This window comes from Eleginops maclovinus, chromosome 8 (genome assembly GCF_036324505.1).
Source record: "Eleginops maclovinus isolate JMC-PN-2008 ecotype Puerto Natales chromosome 8, JC_Emac_rtc_rv5, whole genome shotgun sequence".
Classification (NCBI taxonomy): Eukaryota; Metazoa; Chordata; class Actinopteri; order Perciformes; family Eleginopidae; genus Eleginops; species Eleginops maclovinus.
The window spans coordinates 6,210,581-6,223,063 of NC_086356.1; the positions used below are offsets into that span (position 1 = coordinate 6,210,581).

Below are 12,483 nucleotides of genomic sequence, written 5' to 3' on the forward strand. Positions count from 1 at the left end.
TCACAGCATGCTTTAAATATAGATGGACCAGAAGGAATTATGGTAATATACAATATCTCTAAACTTCTACAAAGAGTAGTAATGTAGCAGGATGAATACGAGAGAAAGAAAAAAGTAACTAGATGTGGATTTCCAGTAACGTGGTTATGGTTTGTTTTAATAATTCCCCAAAAATGAAACCAATGTAATAATGCAATATCGATAACTAATCATGCTGAAAACAAAGTTACAGAAGAATAAGTTTGGAAAGCAACAATGATTAACAATTTCTAAAAACAAATATTTCTGCAATCATTTGGGGAAGAGGAACACAACGCAAAGTGATATAATAAGTAGTAATTCCCATAATAATCCCTGGGTGTACGGACTAAAGGGCTGCACATTAATGAGAAGAACAGTAACTGCCTAAGCAGCATTTTAGTGGGAGTCTGTTGCACCACCTCTTCACTGTGTCTTGCTTCTGTGTGCCACAATATGGTGACTTGAGAGGATCAAAGTGTTTGGCACGAAGAGCGGCAGACTTTTGAACCGCAATGCTCCTAAAGCCCAGGGAGGCATTAGTATTGTCTGCCTGTGGCAGAGTTACTGCCTCCTTAGCTGCTCATAAAAGCTTGAATGCAGAAAGAAAACAGAACTTCTGAGGCACACTGGAATGCTGTAAAAAACAAACTGGAATGTATAGGATTTTTTTTTTAAGAGCTGTTGTGAGGGTGTAATGTAGGAATATCCACAGATGTTGGAAGGGAATGTTTTGCGAGTCTCTGATCAGCCTCTGGTTTTCAGCTACAGTTGGTGTTTTTTCACAAAGAGAGGTGTTACTATACAAAAAGTGAAATATCTGCATTATAACAGTTTTATTTGAATTGCACCGTTTAAAATTTAACTGGCAACTAGCATGGAATTACAACCCTAGAAGTCCATCAGCTATAACCCATTTTAAGGTTTTTTGGTTGGACTTATCTCCTTGGGCAGGTTATTTTCAAAGCTATGGGGACAAAATGGCCCGAAGGTCACTCTAGTGTGTTCAGGCATAAGGAGATAAAGATCCTGGATGAGGCAGGGTGCCATTCATTGTCAGATGAAGCACAATCGGGTACCTATGGCAGAGATCCAAAGAAGGGAGAATAATTCATCCAGTGGTGCAGCCTGGGGAGTTGAGAGAGTTTATTTGTCTTCATGCAAATGTGTTCTGACAGTTAGAAGCTGCAGTATACAACGTAACATATTGAATGCACTTGCACCTGTTTGCAACATATATTCAACTAAGGCTATCACATACTCTACATGATAAGCAACATAATCTGTGTGTGTGTGTGTGTGTGTGTGTGTGTGTGATACTTTATGTCCTTTAGAGATGCCAAACCTAAAAGGAAAACATTGAGCTCCTTGGTAGATTGTTTCCAAAGTTCAGACAATTTCAACTCTGACCTTGTTTGCTGGTGACCTTTCAATGCACACTAGCAATGACAGCTGTGTATGGCAGAACCTTAGTGTATCCAGAGATTACGAAACAGGGAAAGGTTTTCTGCCCCCAAACCCTTCTCCTTTCCTTCTGAGGGAGTATATGTGCTGGTGTCTTCTTTTGACCTAAACTGAAATACATAATTCATAATAAGTATTTCATTATACCTTTCTTGCCTTTCAACTGCCCTTTACTGCTAACTGGCGCATAGTGAGGATCATATACCACCATACCACCCGTATGGACTGCTGTGCCCCACCTTGCGGTTTCGGGTTAGGGTTTGGGATAGTCACTGTTGTTGCCCTGATTGGTTTTTAGACTTCTATCTAGAAGCCTCGGACTGGTATTTGCCTCAACCATGTTGTTTTTTTCAAACCATGACACCCTGTTGGCCTGTACTGTGCTCCAGGTTGCAATAAAGGTTAGGGTAAGTCACCTTGACTTCAACCATTCACCAATTTGTTTCAAGGCTGCTGTCTGGAAGCCTCAAATTTGTATTTTTACCTCAACCATGGTGTTTTTGTTTCAAACTAGAAATTACACAAGAGGATGAAGCTAGTTACGACTATCTTTTTATTGAATTACACAATTTAGATGTTAAGTTCATTTAGGTGTTAAAAAGGTCGAACAAGTCTAAATAGGTATTTAAGTGAATAGTAATAGACGTATCAAATACTGAAAGAACAATTGGCCCCGTACTGTTTTCACTTTCCGAAAACAACAGGAACTTCTTCCACAGTGATTGGCCCATTAGAAAGCACACGTATCATTCATTTCTACCCAGATCACATACTTCAAGAACATTTGGAAGACACATTTAAACGTGTCTATGTTGTATTTGTGGAAATCTGACCAGATGTTATCAGTTTTCATATTTGGTTGGCTCCAGAGTCAACAGGCAATTCAGTGTGAGGAATTAATAATTTCCTAATGCTAGGAGGCACAAAGAGAGGCTGATTGCATTCCTAATGAGCTTTCTGTACCTTGCAACTATACAAGGATGGCAGATGAATATCAATAGCACTGGAGTGACGCCGGATTGTCTGATATATTCGTCTTTCAAAATTGCATGTTGTCTGATAAATATGCGTCTTTCAACATCCCATGCAGCATAGAATGTTAAAAAGTGCAGACGCAATGTCAAACTGGTATAAAACTCTTATCTTGTAGAATTTTCTCATTCTGTCCCTCCTCTTCCTCAGGCTTCCATAGATATGAAACGTTCAAACACACTCCCTACGAGGCCAGATTTATGCCCTAGCAATTTCCTGGAATGCATTGAAACGGTTAGGACTTAATATTGGTTAATTCATTTGTTGGACTTCAGCAGGGAGGTATGAGCAGAGCTGGTGTGGACTGGAGATGAGGTGGAGGTTGTGATGGTGGTGTTGGCTTCGGGGTTGGTGGAGGGTTTAAACCGAAAGGGGAATGGGGTGAGTAATCCACTGAGTGCCTGTAATGTAATGAGTCAGCTGTGCTTAATGGAGTACATTTGAGAAGGAGGGAGCTATGCAAAGGAAAAAAGGTGGTGGCTTCAGAGGTGTGCTTTGGAGCTGAAAGAAAGGCTAGGTTGGAGGACTGAAAAATGAAAAATGGAAATCCTACGACCTACATTTTTCCATGCTAGACGAAGATGACCTCAGTAGTTATTTTATATGAAAACCCACCTTAACTTTTGGCTGAATTGTAGTGCTGCACTACCCCATGGAAGCATTTTACAATAAAGCCCAAGGCTACAAATACCACAAGTTTTTATAACTAAACAGAAATGGATATAGTGCCTTCAGAATGGCTTTAGATTAGCCTGGTGGTCTAGGATAATTCCTGAACTGCCAAACTGACTTAGCCCAGACTGTTACCATTTGACTTTGAAATCTCTGCTTGCTCACACACACAAACACACACTATTCCCTCCTTTCAAGCCAGCATATATCTCCATATCATTGACACAGTCCGCCCTCTTGTAAAAAATCCTGGCATAGGTTCTCTTCAATTTCCCTAAAATAGGATTTATCTACTCAGAAGGCTGTTGTGTGATAAGTTGATTTCATGTACAAGCATAATGGTGACATGTTTTTGGGGAGATACTTTCACCAATTTTCTTTTAATTTAAATCCACTTGTCATCTAGTGCTTTGCTTCTCTCTGACATAATTTAATGTGTACATTGAACCTCTATTAGAGTTTAATTTGTTCCCATTTTGTTCTCTTCCCTACCGCGTCAACCATGTTCACCAAATGAACCTTACCTGTGGAAGCTAAAGGGCACCCATTCGTTCTTTATTTCAAGATTCTGAATACACTGGATGTAACTTTTCTGCGGCCAAATAGTTTCTTTCTTCAAGGCAAATCAATTCAAACCGTTATAACGCTATGTACGCTAAGCTTGTCAAGATACCAGAATGTTGAACTTCAAAACATTACTGGTGTTAAAAAGAAACTATAGTCTGGAACTCTTTCAAAACTAAGACAGCAAAAAAAGATCTAGACACATACATTTGGTTTCCTTTCACTTAAAAAACAAAACAATTGACAACCTATTATCCAGGTTAATTACACCATCGTTTCTGGCTTTGAGCTTTTTCCGATATCATTCTTCTAATCCAGTTCAACTTCATGGGAATGCCAGAAAAATGCACCTTGGCCCTCAAAACTTTCTACATGTCAAGATACTTTCAGGGAAAACTAGCAAACACATATATTTTGACAAATAGGGCGCAGTGATTTTACTTTTCAGGAAATTAAGCTCTCTTGTCAATAACTTGTTTGCCTCAAAATGTGGTACACACTACTGGTTAAGGTTAAAATGAAATGTCAGGGATATTCATGAATGACATCGGAGTTTTGACACTTGCTCAGCTTCACAACACCTCCTCAAGAGTCAGGGGTTGTATTATTCATGCCTTCCGTGTCGTTGTCATATCTGCAGCTCCTGCTGTTGCTGCGTGTTTCTTGTCGCCTATGTGTAACGACCTGATGATTTGTCAGTCTGCCAGGCTGCGGTGTTTAATCCAGGTCAGCTGCCGTCTTACCCTGCTGTTTTTACGGCCTGTTAGAAATCTAGTTATTGGCCTCATTTTTGAGGCGTATAAGTATGTGATTTAAAGTCGGGGAGACGGAGTGTCATGAGAGTCTTATCTGTTTGTTTGGCTCTGTTCTAAGGGGAGGAACGCAAGACCAGACGCATAGCCAGATGTGATGAGTGCCTCTGGCTGTGACACAAGTGACATGCCACAGGAGAGAGAGAACGGGTTTATTTGCTCAAGCTCTCAAAGCAACAGTCGAACACACCCACATGGTAGCCATATATGCAGAGAGGTCGGTTAGTCATTCATACATGCATATCTAAACGTGCCAATGCATATCTTTGTATTCTTTTGACAGTCACAGTGAGCTTTACAGTAAAAGTCGTATGCAGGAAGAGAAGAGTGAAATTCTCCCCACGCCTGTAAAAACCGGTTGTCGCAGATGCTTCGCAGAACACATTTTGGAAGGTCTATGTAAGCAAATGTGGGAGGTTAGAGGCTCAGGTGGTCACCATGTGAGGATGATTATTACAGAAGGCCAGCCGTTTAGTGCCAAACAAACAGTGCAGTAGGCTTTGAGTCACACAGGCCCATTAAAATGTTTTCTGACAGATGAACTGCTTTGGAAACCGGGAACATCGTTTGAAAGTGTGGACTGTTTATTTAAAAGGGAAAACAGCTGTGACTGTTGTAGCTGCCAGGGCTTGTTATGGAAGTTGTTGTTTTGGTTTTGAAGATGATTTTGAAGATGTCCACAACAACATGTTGGTTAAACAAGATTTGAATAAACTAGATCTATAGTTTAATTAACTGTCTGTATAGAAACTGAATGGTTTTATTTGGTCAAATTGGTATGCATTTCTGGATTGATGTAGTAAGTTGTTTCTGGTGAAACATGTTGCTATTCAGCTCAACACCTGAATGCATCTTTCAAATGTAAATAAAACATGTTTAATGTCCAGTAAAAAAAAGAAGGAAAATCTAAAGTCTAAAGAAGTTGGATTGTGGTTGGGGCTTTCTTGCCTTTCGACTGTCCTTTATTGCTAATGATGATCGCAATACAACCTTTCTACCCATATGGACTGGTGGGTAAGCATTAGGGTAAATCACCATGACATAAGACAATTTTTGGACCCAAATCTTTAGTTTTTTAACAGATTTTGCAGAACCCAAACCATTCCATGATCCATTTTTTAGAGGTAGTTCAAGAAGCACATAATCTAGTCTGGTGATAGCAATAACATTCCTATAGTCATTACAACAATGGTTGGGTTTGATCTAATTTGGTGGCTCAGCGGGGATTTGAATTATAAGTAAAGGAGTTGAGATTTCAATAGTTCTCAGCATATTGAATTACGTAGTTCAGCTATTGATTTTTAACTGCGGAGTCCGTGCAAAATCGTTTCAGTTGTAAATTACATGTTCAATGTCTACACTTGATACACTTGTTCTTTTTTACATCAGTCGGACAAAGTTGATTGATATTTTGTTTGTCTAAGGCTTTCTTCTGTGTCCCCTTTTGTTTCCCTTTCTACTTCTACATTTCCTTCACTCCACCATATCCTCCTTCTTCTCTTTGCTCTCCATCTAAACAGGTCCCCCACCAGTTGGGCGCGCTGACCTTCTACCGCTATGAACAGCCTATCGTTGACTACTGCCAGGCCCATCAACCCCTGCGGCTCAACATGGGCTATGAGGGACCCCCACAGGGCCTGGAGGGCCTGGAGGACCTGGGACCGTGTGATAGGGGAACCATTCAGACAGTGGCGCTGCCTGCCGTGCCCACTGCCGCCAGCATAGGTGCCCCCGTGCCAGGGCCTCGTTCTCCTCCAGCAGTCCTCAGACCTCCAACTGAAGGTCCAAGTGGCGTGTCTTATCCTACCATCGAACGCACCGGCACACTCAAATTTGGACGTTAGCGAGCCGAATCTGGTGGTTAGAAAGTGGGGCAAGGGCCTCTGACTCACCGTGACTTTCTAATGAAGGGGCAGGTGAGCTGGTTATTCAGTGGGGCCTTGTCCTTAGAACATGAATATGTGAACTAGAGGACAAAACTTTTCTAATTCTGCCTGAAGGGACTTGGAATCTGAAACACACAGTCTCACTAATATACAGCAGAGCGTGGGACATCCTTGCAGATCCTTTTTATTTCTTTTTTTCCAAAGCTCCTCACATAAAACACGTCTGAATCATGGGAGGTAATCCAGCGTATGTCAAAAAGTATTACCTTGTTTCCAAATCTGGGTCTTGGCCATATCCCATCATGGGGCCCCTGTTCACAGCAGTCCACATGTACTAAGTCTGGAATAAAAGGGAAAGTGCAATAAACACGAGTTCTCCATCACAGAAAGTGCGAGCAGTCACATAAAACAGAAACAGGAAGAGGGTGGGGCTTCTTACTGTGATTAGTTTTAAAATATTTAGTCTGTATAGTTGTTAAAAAAATACATTTATCAATTTTTTCACAACGATGAGTCATTCTCTCAAGACAATGTTATAGAATTCTTCATTCTTTAAACTAGTTTTCTGTTGTTTCTGTTGACATAGGAGTTCACACTGATTTCTATTATGTGCATGTCAAACCAAAGAGTTTACTTACATTTTTGTTGTTCAATGCACATACGCTACTCTATATGAGAGCATTCTTAAAATGGTCTTCTAAACCAGCCCCTGCCAACTTACTTCCACAATTTCAACCACATCCCATGCTGGGTTCAAAGTACCAATGCAAGTGAGGTAGCGAAAATCTAATTTTACAGATATTTATCATAATAATTAACTGGTCCTACCAACATTAATTTTATTGTTATTCATGATCTAGGAGACACAATGAACACCAACAACCAGACAAACAGTTCTGGAGAGACATTATGGTATGTTACATAATATTCAATGAACATTCATGGGATCTTTTCACAGCAGGTCTTGTAGGTGTATATGATTATATCCCAGCTGGACGACTCACTATGCTTTAAAGAGGTAACCATTGGGAATTGATGTGGTTACATTTTTGGAATGCAAAGTATTGTACATATTCTTACAAAAGGTCCACTTTACCGAAGGTCAAACCACTCTCACTGCCCCAAACAGTCAACTGAAACTAAGTCAATGTTTGACTTTGGTCACACTGGACAATTTGGAGCTCACCATCTTGCAGGGTTCCCAAAAGCTAAGGCCTTGTGCTCCCATCAACCCTCCACTACAGAGAGCAGCAGTTTCTAGTGGGGGCATGTTGAACCAGCACGCTGACTTCTCTTTAACCTGCGTATGACCCCAAGGACTGTAAACGCGTGGGAGTATTGCCTGACATTTCCCTTTTTTTTCCAGAAGGCTTGTCTGCAGTGCGGGACTAGTGCACTCGTAGGCTTTAGCCACCCTGCCAAGCACTGCTATTCACCGACTTGTGAAGCTGATGAGGACTTCAGAAACGGCTGTGATGGCCTGTCAGATATCATCTACAGATTAATCGGAGCAGTGCAACCAGGGGCGATTTCTTCATGTCAGTGGTCATACCCACGGGAGTTGTGGAAACTGTGCTTTGTCCTCCCATGGTGTGACTGATTGATCTACATGAAATTGCAAGGGGCCAACATTTACCCACAGATAGTGGGTGTATCCTCAAGATATTAGAGAAAAAATGTTTTTGTTTTTTCTTTGTTTGGTTATTTGATCTTTTCGGCTTGGAACTTGGAACATAAAAGACTTGTGTTCAAAGATGATGTCAAGAAATTCTATAAGACTAATCAATGGACAAACTCGAATAGAACTTATTTATCGTGTAAATAGTGAATCTTTAAAGATGGAGGAAAAAAAAGTATGAACTTCACTTCTTCTGAAACACATACTGCTTGTGAACAGAAGAGGAGCCTTATTCAGTTTCCGGCGGGAGCCAAGATGACTCGGAGAAGAGGTTCCTACTGTACCGCTCCTGTTGTTTAATGATAAATATTTTTATATCTGCTCCCGACACTATTGTACCATTAAACACCAATTATGTTACTGAGGTTATTTCTCAAATCCAATCATTTTACTGAATCACGGGAAGAAGGGAATTTCGGGAGCCCTGTTATTATGACATACCACAAGCGTCAAACCTCATAGAGATCCACATTTTCTGTTCTGACTTCAGACATGTTTCCTCTTGCAGGAGGTGGCCGCACGATGTGTTGTTAGGTACATCCCAATCTAACCCTCTTGTTTTAGAATTATAACGGTATCTGCCATTTCACGGCCTACTCGGGGAGAAGAAGTGTGCTTTTCTTTACACCAAGAGTTTAACTTGGGAAGGATGTTTCTTTTTGATGTGCCATCATTTTGTTAAATGTTTTTACCAAAAACCAGCCCCAAAATAAGAAGTGACCGAAAACTTTTCACGTCTAAGAAGGGTTCAGTCCCCTTCGTGTACAGGACATTGCATAAAAAAAGCAGTTGATTCGCTCAGTACGGTTGCTTAATAGTGCTGGTGGAGTTTACTTTGTAATAGCGGTTGTGCCAATGTCTTTATAATGGGAGCTCTCTCGATTCTATCCATGTATTGTCTTGCCTTGCTCTATATCGCCCCTGCTAACTCCTTGGCCTGAATTTCATGTCTGCCTCCGGGTGATTCGGGTGAACCTGTTTAATGATGTTCTATTTCTGTCCGCATGCTGATATTTTGGGAAACTATGCCCGGTTAGGGAAGAACGCTGAACCAGAGACAAACAGTATGGGAGATATTTCCTGTCTGGAATGCCCTAGAACCAGCAACACGTATCATGGAGGACTTCACTGTTTTTAAAGCAACTTGTTTGCTGACCCATTCCTGCCCCTGGCTCGCCTAAAGTAGGATTCCCTGGTACAATACAAGCCAGAAAAAAGAGGCCTGTTTGGACACTCACTCCAGGGACAGCCTTCCCTTTTTTTTTTATTGGTCTCCTGCTAAAGCCCAGTGCCCCATATGTAGTAATTACTTCAGTGTTCAGCAGTGATAATGGTTCAATTCAGTCTAAACACGGTGATCAAAGCCACCTTCATGTGTAATTAGGAAATGCTATTAAAACCTTTGTCTAGTCACAATTAAATCAACTACTAATAAGCGATTGATTAATCATGACTGCCTCCCTGATAAATCGTATATGTTCAGCAGAATGTTCCAATCCGGCTGCCAGTAATTATTTCATCTTTTGTCCATTTTTTTTCTCGCCATCAGAGAACTGGAAGCACAGGCGCTGCATGCTAATGATGCATGTTAGAGCTGAACCCCAGGACCGTCTGCGCTAGCCACGCCACACCAACAGGCTTTATTTTCTCTTCTGCCTTGTTTGTTTATGGTTTTGTACGCCCCGAGCTCCCCTCCCTCTCCCCCGCCCCATCCTCCAGTCTTTGAGTTTGGTCCCCATTGGGAACATTTGTCTTTTTTTCCCGTTTCTTTTCTTTTTGCTTCTGGGGAGTTGAATAAAGTTCTAACGGAATTGCACAGAAAAGTTCCATATTTCACAGTTCATACGCAGAGGAAAAGATAAATGCAAATCTCCAAGGAAAAGAGGGAGGGAACAAGAGATGCTTTACAATTTGGAGTAGTAAAGGGACAAAAGCAAAGTGCAAGGACATATTAAATCAGAATGAAGGCCCTGTGACGTTTTTGAATGCTTTATTTCCATCTCCGAGACGTGACGCAAACTGCTTTAGCCAAACTTGGATAGCGGCATCATACACATAAGTATACATTTGGTACAAACAGACCAAATTAAAACCCCAAATCAAATCAACTTGCATTTGCTTAACTGCACCTCTCTATTTTCTTTTCTACTGGAGAAAACCGAAACATTAAAACACAAAGACACAAAGAAAATAACCATCAAAAGGGCAACACACACGCCTTGATAGATGATAATAAAGTACTCCAGCTTTTGACACTCCCATCCATTTCAGCACACCCAAGGCCATCTGCAACGCTTCAGTAGGTTCTAATCCATTACCTCATAAATAGATTTGAAAAATTAATTCCAAGTCAGACGTGGAGTTGCAGCTTTTCCTCCTCTACCATACATCTGTGTCTTACCCACAGGCGACATCGGGGCATACCCATGCAACGCACGGTCATGACTCCACAAAGTCAGTACGTAAACATGCGGATAGGAAAGCAGGAAAAAACAAAAAAGAAAATTAAGCAAATTCTCCCATCTGCTACTTCTAGACTCATAATTTAAGTTTCTGTGTGCTGTTAGTGTGTGTGCAGACTGCAAAGTGGTAATAATTAATAACTTTCTCGTGCTGAAGGCAGAAAATGGACACTCGATGCATTGCTAGTTAGTTAGCTACCCCGCATGTACCCAGGTGGCCTGTGTGTGTGTGTGTGTGTGTGTGTGTGTGTGTGTGTGTGTGTGTGTGTGTGTGTGTGTGTCTATCTAAAGCAGCACCTTGTCCTCTACCTCCTCTGAACCAACGCCACCATTACTGATGTTCAGGCCAACACGCTCCCCATTGATCGTTAGTGTTCCACGCTGTTTCACGTTAGCAGGAAGTCTTTAACCTGTGACCCACATTGTCCTGACTCTGTTTTTCTGCCATTGCTCATGTCAGAGGGAACACAGAAAGTGAAGGCATGATCATTAACCTCTGTCAGGGATACACACTTTTCCGTTTGTCTGCCTTTACGCCCCTAATTGGATTTAATGTGAGCACCGTAGAAAAGGAAGCTTTTTATTTAAATAGTCTGCATTCTAGACTTGCTGTTGAATTGAGAGTGCAGTGAGAGAGAAAAGCAGAGGGAAACTGATAGAAGCAATATCAGGATTGGTCTTCGTTGGCTTGCAGGCTCAAAGTACTTTCCCAATTAATTTTGTTTAGCTGCCAAGCTTCCCATAAAAACCAGGGGATCCCTGCTCCTTCTCATGAATCTCCTGCAGAGCATTGGTTTCTGTAGGATGTAAATATGCGCTGCATTGTTTTTTCTTTGGTTTTTTTTGTAGTCGGTTTGTTGTTGAGTTTCTTTTTTTTTTATTATCTGGATTATTGTTCTTTTTACTGTATTCAGACTTAACGCATTTTTGTGGAGACCTGGTCCAAGCGCAAAAATATGGCTCCTCTTTGAGTATATTATTGTCAGAAAATGTTTTGTAAAAATTTTGATGATGATATCAGAAATAAACATCTAAAGATGGGAGCTGTGATGTCTTGTTTTTTGGCAAATATATTGCATTGTACTACAAGGGAACCTTACAAAAACCTAGTTGTGGGCACTTCTGTGAGCCTGTGAACACAGTCATAGTGTCAATAGGACTGTGGATGGCTCCTGTGCCCTGAAAGTAGTAGGAGTGTAAAAAAAAACAGTGATTAAATCCTGCATTATACTACAATTTTATCAAACAGCATTATGGTTATGAGCCAGTGTTTTTGAAGCTACTCTGGATTTATAGTTGTATTTTATTAAAGTGCATTACTTAATCCTTAAGTGCTTCTTCAAGTAATTTCTTTCTTATTTTTGCACCTTGTCCTTATTTGTGTTTGTTGGCATTATTTTTCGTGCCTGATTTAATCTGGTTTGTTTCAGAGGTATGAAGCCAAAATGGATTGCAGTGTGATTTCATTACAATAAACAAATCAAAAGTGTGGCAAAATAACTGCATCATGATGCCAATTTATGATAACAGATGCTTAGTCAGGTTTGTCCACAAGTCTTTTTGTGCTTTTAAAAGGCTTGTTTTCTGAGTTCATCCGAGTTCCCAATGAATGGCTGCTTTTAGTCCAGACCCAGTTTCTTGAAGCTTGGCAACTTATCAGAAATGACTGTACCAGTACCAACATCCATTAGGGGCATAGGAACAAAATTTTCCTGTCTCAAACTCAAGAAGCCTCCAGCAGTCTGGGCTTTCAAGTCGATGAATTTGGTAGCTAGGCTTGCAGAAAGTAACCATTCATAAGTCTGTGTGGACCTCTGAGTGTTTGGAAATCACTCGACCCTCCACAATTCATGGATTCATTCTGGAAATGTTACACATTCTTCCTCACCACATGG

At 40.9% G+C, this 12,483-nt stretch overlaps 1 protein-coding gene across 1 annotated transcript in view; it reads left to right on the forward strand.

Annotated features, from left to right (window-relative positions):
- LOC134868131 (leucine-rich repeat transmembrane neuronal protein 4) overlaps positions 1-11,787 on the forward strand; it is a 101,153-nt gene extending 89,366 nt beyond the window's left edge. Inside the window, 1 exon segment of the mRNA XM_063889034.1 lies at positions 6,083-11,787. Coding sequence (XP_063745104.1) covers positions 6,083-6,406 — 324 coding nt within the window. The 3' untranslated portion in view covers positions 6,407-11,787.
- Positions 11,788-12,483: the final 696 nt, after the last annotated feature.